Source organism: Poecilia reticulata, linkage group LG20 (genome assembly GCF_000633615.1).
Source record: "Poecilia reticulata strain Guanapo linkage group LG20, Guppy_female_1.0+MT, whole genome shotgun sequence".
In the NCBI taxonomy this organism is placed as follows: Eukaryota; Metazoa; Chordata; class Actinopteri; order Cyprinodontiformes; family Poeciliidae; genus Poecilia; species Poecilia reticulata.
The window spans coordinates 12,799,006-12,807,332 of NC_024350.1; the positions used below are offsets into that span (position 1 = coordinate 12,799,006).

Consider the following 8,327-nt stretch of genomic DNA (forward strand, 5'->3'; position numbering starts at 1 on the left):
AAATAAAGTGTAATTTTAAACAAAGAAGGCAAACTTCATCATAACAGAACATCAGAGAATTTGGACTTAAAAATAATTGAACTCATTAAATCAAAACTTTTTCAAGTGGAACATCTTTAAGCACAGAGTGTTAAGACATCTTCAAAGTTATGAAAAAAAATAAAAAATCAATCTCAGTAACATTTTCTTACCAATTTACCAGCAAATTTAAAAGTCTTCAATGAAATCTAAAAAATCTTGAGCTTCTCTCAATCAGCAGCAGATCATGAAGCCATCCACTCTGTTAAAAAGCTGCAGTCGTGCAAAACCAAACAGTTGCATTTATCCTTCCTCCTTTTTTGAAAGAGGATGTCAAAACGTCTTCTGCTCTTCAAAGTGTGACTCGTTTAACGTCAAGACGTTCACAGTTCTTCCTTAAACTGTCTGCTCAAAGGGAGCTAGACTGTTCATGCAATGTGCAGAGCTAGTTTCTAAGATTAAATCATTATATTTAGCTTAACTTATCTTTGCATCAGAAAAAAAAAATATGTTTAGGGAAAAGGAGACTCACACATCTTGGTTGGGTTTCAGATTAGATGCACATCCTAAGTTTCTGGTTTATTTCTCTTTTCATCATCTGAGAATCAATGCCAAACTAAAATAAATTCTCTCCCAACCAGAGCTGGAAAATAATCCTCCATGCTTTTATTCCACTCTGATCAGGTTGGTTATAGGGAGTGTTAACATGTCTCAGGAAGACCTGCAAATGTTGCAAGTAGTTCAGAATGTTGATGCTCAGATTCTGATTAAATCCACATGTTGCCCAATTTCTGACAAACATAGATGTTAAATGCATCAAGTTAACTCCTTGTTTAAAAATAAACCAACTTCCTCTGTTTACTTCAAATGCTCCTCTTTTTCTCAGTTCATTTTACTGCACAGCCTCAGTTCACATGAAAACAATATATATGTTGTGCTATTTGTGAGTAAGATAGAGAAATATGTAGTTTTGCATGGTGGGAAACAAGACTTCAGTTTATCACCTATGAACAGACAAACTTCTATTTTCTGCAATTGAGCTGAGCTTCCTGTCATGGTTCAGAGCCTCAATAGAATTAAAAGAAGACATAAAACTATAAAGTGTAGAAAAATGTGAAATACAATCACAGAAATCAAAGTGACATTAAGACTGAGCTGCTGCAGGCTGCTGGTGACACAACCAGAACCAGGAACATTTATTTATTTTAAAGGAATATAGGAAAGTTTCATCTGCATAATATGAAACTGTGAAGAATTTGTCAATGCATAAAAAGAGAGAAGTAGAGAACATATTTATATTTTTAATGTTCTTTTGATTTTTCTACAAAGCACTTAAGATTGCCTTATAGCAGCATTGTCCAAATACAACTAGATAAATAATGATGCCTTGAATTAGTCCAAAACCAACCACCCTACCTTGCCTCTTTTATATAAAACTGTTAGAACTAAAATAAAAACGAAAATTGGAAACTGTTCACTTGTTTTCAATGAATGAACAACCTTTAAGGTAATAAGAACTGTTTTTGTCTTTATTTCTTAGAACAATAATTGCACTGCTCTCTTAGACCAACACACATACAGGTTAACAGGCCAAACTTAAAAGTCATTTGTTGTATGTTTGTGTGTGTGGTTGCATATTATTATGTGTCTCTCTTTGCTGGTCCTGTTATAGACTGGTGGTTTGTACAGGATGTATCTACCGTATTTAGGTGGCTGGTTCAATGTTGTGGTCAGGATTGTTTTCAATGTTATTCTCTGAAAATACAAAAACTAGAATCATGTAGTAATTTAACTGCTAATCTTTTTGTTTTCTCATAAAATAATTCACTTCATTGTGTTGCTTCAGAAATATGATGTTTTATTTAGCCGTAATATGACTTCAGAAGTGGAAATAAATAAATAAATAAATGTATTTGTGCAAACAGCAGATAATTTTTAACTGTGACAGAAAAGATCATCATTATTGATACCTGTATCATCATGAGATCATCATTAGTTTGGTCTTGGTCTATTTCTATGCACACATTTTTTATGCATTAATAATTACCGTGATGCAAGAGAGTTGATGTGTAGCAAAGTTTTTGTCCTTGTTCTGATGCTCAGATCGTGAGAAAGAGGAAACACTTTTGTCTCATTTTTTTATGACCACAACATCAAGGACGACGTTTAGGATACGACTCATTATTATCCACTTATAATCTTGGACAGCATACTATTGTTAATGTTATAGTTGTTGTTGCTAATCATGTTTTTGTTTTTAACACTTTTGTGTGAACCGATATAACTTGATGCTGCTGTTGAACCTTAATTTCTCCACTGTGGGTCAATAAAGTTTTATACAGTTCAACTGTCTGCTTAACAGCAGATTTAATGTTTAGTTATCTTGGATAGAGAATATTATTTAGTGCGAATGATTTTTGTCGGCTGTGATGGGAAAATCATTGTACAAAAAATAGCCGTCAGCATTAGACAGAAGGAAAATAATGGTTAAGATAATTTAGAGACGAGAAAACAACGAGTGATTGTAACCGAGTCCTGAAACACAAAATAACCAAAGTCCTCTTTTTACTTCAACTTCTCAGATTCTTCTCAGTATTTGCTCAACTGTTTATTTTTAGATTATGCTACTTCTTTATAGCACACTCAGTCTGCTTAAGAGGTCAAAAATTATATATATAAAAAAACAACAACTAAAAAACACACTTCTTTGCTCTTATTCACTTTTCAAGATATAAACTTTATTAGTTGGACATTGTTCTGACATTTTTTTTCATCAAAATTCAAAGTGAATTACAAAGTTCAAGTGATGCTTCATGTTTTGAAGTTTCAGTTCTCTTTATTGCACATTTTCATCTCTGTGGATCCAAAAACACAACAATCTTCTCAGACGTGTTACAAAGAGGAAGGATGAACAATCCCAGACAGCAACTACATTTGGCACAATGTTACATTTGAATTCATGACCAAAAATGAAGTGTAAACTCTCCCTAAATGGGCCAAAAACTCTTAAACCTTTTCTCTTAAATGTGATAAAGTATTTCAATTATGATCAAAGCTTTCCCTTTATTTGTTGCTATCAGCATCATCATCTTTAACATGAAATTGTTTTCTGGCTGATTTATGACTGACTGCTAATTGGACTGAGACAAAAAATATCCTTCAGGTATTTTCCCAGTAGTTTACATATTCCCATCTTAGGTTAAGTTTTGCTCCAGGAGTTATTGACTTCATTTTATATTTAACTTCACATTTACATAAAAAATTTATGATTGCTAAAACTGTTTCTTTAAAATCTCAGTTGTATGTGTCAAATTCAAACCATTAACAATGAAATGCGAATTCAAAGATCTTTGCATTTTATTTTGTAAACTTTATATGTTGTGTCTTTTCATGCAGAAAAAGCTGAATTTACAGCATCGCAGACATTTTTTTTCTGAAAAACATTTAGTTGCTTGGATGCTTTAGCTAAATAAAACATTACAAATTACTATAAAAATAACACCTTCACAGACAGAAAACAGGATGAGGACATATAAAAATCCTCCTCAGATTAAATTTAGCATCTTTATCGTTGCCTTGTGACTCATGATGCCTGAACCTCCATTACTCTGTTAGCATCGTCTGCTTCTTCAGTGACCTGCAGAGACCAGACAGCAAGGAAATATTATTGCCCTTCATGAAATGTACAACTCATTTTTAATGGGTTTGGAAAACAGATTTCAATAGTTGATTTTTAGGAGACATGTTTAAAACCTGATTTAAGGTTGGTATTTTCTAAAAGTACTTTTAATTTGAGAAACCAGCCTCATCCCAACACATGCTCTAATTCCAGTTTACCTACAAAATGTGCAAAAGGCCTGATTGTCCACATAACAACCACACATTTCAGCAGAAAGTAAAAAGATCCATTTACATGTAAATGTGCCAAGAGTCTGAATATTTTAAGGCTTAAGTTCACAATGAGCTTAGTTAGTTTACCTTCATCAGTCTCTTGGAGAATCTGAAGCAGCTGAAAATGAATGAAACAAGATTCATATCAGTGAATAACCAATACAACAGGTGAGCAATAGCAAAGTATGAACTCATAAAAACTTTCTCTCACCACTCAAAGATGATGATTGCACCACAGAGCATTACCAATCCTAGGATCTTTATTTTAGTGTAGATACCAAGTCCAGACCCTGATGAAAACAAAATGTATTATGAAATATTGAATTAAACTAAGATTAAATGTTGTCTGAGTTTATTTAAAGTACCTGAATTACAATGATCCTTGATATACTTTAAGTGTATTTGAATGCATTTCAGTGAACAGGTTAGCTACAGAGTAATAAGTTTCTATATCTTCCCGATTGATCATTTGGAGTCTGTAAACCCAGATACATAACTGGCTCAATGTTTACTGTTCATCAATGAAGTAAAGCTGCTGAGGGAAAACTTTGTTCTGGAGTAAATCAGTTTACATCAGCTAACATGAAGAATGAATATATGGACTCAGTTGGAAGACTTTGGTCTTAAACTTCTAAATAGCAGTTAGCAATTACCTTTAATAGTAACAACCATCAGAGGTGATCTGTTTTGACCCAGATGATTTGTAGCCACACAGTAAAACTCTCCTTCCTCAGTAGCAATGAAGCTGTAAACCWGCTCCAYAGAYACATTMATGKCTCCATSTTTGYTRWTCCWGAACCAGGTGAATCTGGGTGGAGGTTTGGCTCTGCTGGAGCAGCTCAGCTCCACCCAGMTACCTGCTGACACCAAACCTGATGGACTGATGGATGCTGAGGTGTTTCTAGGAGCATCTGAGGAAAATSAGACACATGAACTTTATTGATCASAAACAGCTGAACCATGACCTGCTGATAGGATCACTTACATGAAACACTGAGAGTCACTTCWGTCTCTGCTGTCTTGTTTCYTCCAATCACAGGATATCTGGCAGAACATGTGATGTTGTATCCATCATGTGTGTCTGACAGAGTGATGTTCTCCTGGATTTTAGTTGTAAAGGTTCCATCTGTGTTTTTCTCTGTTTGTCTGAGAGAGTCTTGTTGGAGATTCCAGGTGAGTTCAGGAGGTGAGTTTGGACAGGGAGTGAAAGCTGAGCAGGTTACAGTGACAGACTGATGCTCCTTCAGGTCACTGAGGTCAGATTCAATTCTGGGTTCCTGCGGATTATCTATAATTTCCCATTAAAACATAAATAAATTAGCATTTATTTATGCATTAACATTTACTACAGAGTCAATTAAAATTTGGCTGTTACAACTGTAAAATGATCAGAAGCACCAAAATAACTATAGGATTTCAAATAAAGTATGCAAAAACAAGGTATTTCAAGGTCATACTTCACAAGATTATGTATTTATGAACAACTACTAAACATTTTTTTTTTTTCTCCCTCCTGCAGAACTTTGATATGCTACCACAAACTACACTGGATTATAGAATTTACATGAATACAAAGCAATTATTAAACATAAATATTAACAAGTAAATTGAATGTTAATTAAATCAATCTTTGTTATTTCTATAAATTTGTTAGGTCAGTAGAGTAAAAAGTCTTACCTTGAACTTTAATCTGAAGAGGAATAGAACAAGCTGTTCCCCTGTATCTACCTCTCTCTATTCTGAGGAAGTATTCAGTTTGTTGTGTTGTCTTGATATCAGAAAACACAGTGGTGCAGTTTTTCTGTTTTATGTCTCCAGTAATATTTATATCATGGTTATTAACTCCCTGACTGATGTCAAAAATATTGTTATCACTTGGAATCCATGCTGCAGTGGCTTGTTTTCCATTGTTAAAATCATTTTCTCCATYTTSAAWTKTGAAGCTACATKGTACATGSAAACACGATCCACTCAGTGCTACAATGGGCTTTGGTGTTGTAATGACAAAGCCAGCTGTATGACCACCACAACGTTCAGCAAAGACACCTGTAAAAACAGACTATAGATGAACATAAAGTGGAGCAAAATCTGTCAGCAGAGAAACTTCATGATCAACAAACTGCAGTTCAGCTGCATCAAATTACACAGTGAGCATTTAAGCAACATCAGGATCAAATATTTTTGACTAAAAATTAAACAAGTAATGCCCCTAAAAAAAAGGAAATAAAAAAGAGCTCACCAGGAAGAAAGAAGACCCTAAGTAACATGATGACTGTCGACATGTTCTCAGACAGACTCTGATGGTCGTCCATCATCTCTCTGACTTAAAACAAGATGGAAACAAGTCAGTCAAATAAAACTATCTTGCTTAGGTTTTATACTTGTGTGGAAAAGTTAAAATATAATTTTAATTAAAGAATGCAAAGTTTATTATACCAGCGTATCAGAACTGGACTTTGAAAATAATCTTAATTATTCAATTAAAACATTTTCAAAGTTATCAAATTTAAGAAAAATCAATCTCAGTAACATTTTCTTACCAATTTACCAGTAAATTTAAGTCTTCAGTTAAATCTTGTAAATCTGGAATTTCACTCAATCAGCAGCAGATCATGAAACCATCCACTCCGTTAAAAAGCTGCAGTCATGTAAAACCACCCTGCTGCATTTATCCTTCCTCCTTTTTTGAAAGAGGACGTCAGAATGTCTTCTGCTCTTCAAAGTGTGACTCGTTCAACGTCAAGACGTTCACAGTTCTTCCTTAAACTGTCTGCGCAAAGGGAGCTAGAAGTAGCAGAAACTTTGCAAAACTAGTTTGCAGAGCTAGTTTCTAAGATTAAATAATTATATTTAGCTAAACTTATTTTTGCACTGGAAAAAAAAATTCTATGTTTAGAGTAAAGGAGAATTTCAGACGTCTTGGTATTTTAGAAAAATTCTCTGTTGGGTTTTAAATTAGATGCACATCCCAAGTTTCTGGTTTATTTCTCTTTTCATCATCTGAGAATCAATGCCAAACTAAAATAAATTCTGTTCCAACCTGAGCTGGAAATAATCCTCCATGCTTTTATTCCACTCTGATCCGGTTGGTTATAGGGAGTGTTAACATGTCTCAGGAAGACCTGGAAAGGCTGCAAGTAGTTCAGAATGTTGATGCTGAGATTCTTATTGAATAATCCAACTTTTCACATACTAGTCCATTTCTGGCTTGCATTACATATTTTATAATGTATGCATGTAATTATTTAGGGTTTTTAAATACATTTTCTGTGAAGCACAATCAGACTTTTGTATGCTTTATTAAATTAAACTGCAGTTTCTAACATATCCCAACCATATGTTGGTTCCAGAGCTGACAAATATGAAGCTAAATGCTACAGCTACTTGTTGGAAAATAAATCAACGTCCTTGTGAGAAATCAGAAATAGAAATATATAGCTTTGCATGGTGGGAAACAAACTTCTATTTTCTGCACTTGAACTGAACTTCCTCTGTCATGTTTCAGAGCCTCAATAGAATTAAAAGAAGACATAAAAGTACAAAGTGTAGATAAATAAATAACGGTTAACATAATTTAGAGACGAGAAAATCACGAGCCATTGTAACCAAGACCTGAAATACAAAATAAACAAAGTCCTCTTTTTACTTCAAGTGCTCAGATTTTTTACTATGAACTTTATTACGTTGACATTGTTCTGATATTTTTTTCTTACCAACACCTGCAACATTTTTTTCTGATCAAAATTGAAAGTGAATTACGAAGTCCAAGTGATGCTTCATGTTTTGCAATTTTCAGTTCTCCTTTTTGCATATTTTTATCTCTATGGATCAAAAACCACAACAAACTTCTTACACATGTTACAAGGAATAGCAACTAAAACCCCGGCACACTGCTAAATTTGCAATTTCATAATCTGTTATGCACAAGTACCAGAACCGTACATGAATTTACGACCTAAATTGAAATGTAAACTCTCCCTAAACGACCCAATAACTCTTAAAAATTTTCTCTTGTATGCGATGATGAAATGTTCTGGTTATGATTGAAACTGTCACTTTACATCTGCATCATCTTTAACATGACATTATTTTATAGACAGTTTATGAGTGACAGCTAATCGCATTGAGGTACTAAAAATATCATTCCAGTATTTTCCCAGGAGTTTATATATTCTTATCTTAGGTTCTGTAAAGTTTCTCATATAAATTTTGCTCCAGGGGTTATTGACTCCATTTTATATTTAACTTCACATTTGCATTAAATGTGAAGTTAATGCAAACTTCACATTTAATGCGAAGTTTGTATGATTGTCTTTGGACAATCATACCAATGTCCAAAGAACATTGGTATGATTGCTACAACTGTTTCTTTTAAACCTCAGTTGTATGTGTCAACATTGAACAATGAAATGTGAATT

The 8,327-nt window shown here is 33.7% G+C and overlaps 1 protein-coding gene across 1 annotated transcript; it reads right to left on the reverse strand.

The window, feature by feature from the left end:
- Nucleotides 1-3,465: 3,465 nt before the first annotated feature.
- On the reverse strand, nucleotides 3,466-6,232 carry LOC103456542 (sialic acid-binding Ig-like lectin 10). The gene is made up of 7 exons (XM_017301972.1): nucleotides 6,149-6,232; nucleotides 5,587-5,955; nucleotides 4,895-5,197; nucleotides 4,563-4,820; nucleotides 4,121-4,199; nucleotides 3,997-4,027; nucleotides 3,466-3,655 (listed from the first exon to the last, which is right to left on the reverse strand). Exons 1-7 carry the CDS (start codon nucleotides 6,222-6,224, stop codon nucleotides 3,602-3,604), a joined length of 1,170 nt encoding a protein of 389 aa, XP_017157461.1. The 5' UTR covers nucleotides 6,225-6,232; the 3' UTR covers nucleotides 3,466-3,601.
- Nucleotides 6,233-8,327: the final 2,095 nt, after the last annotated feature.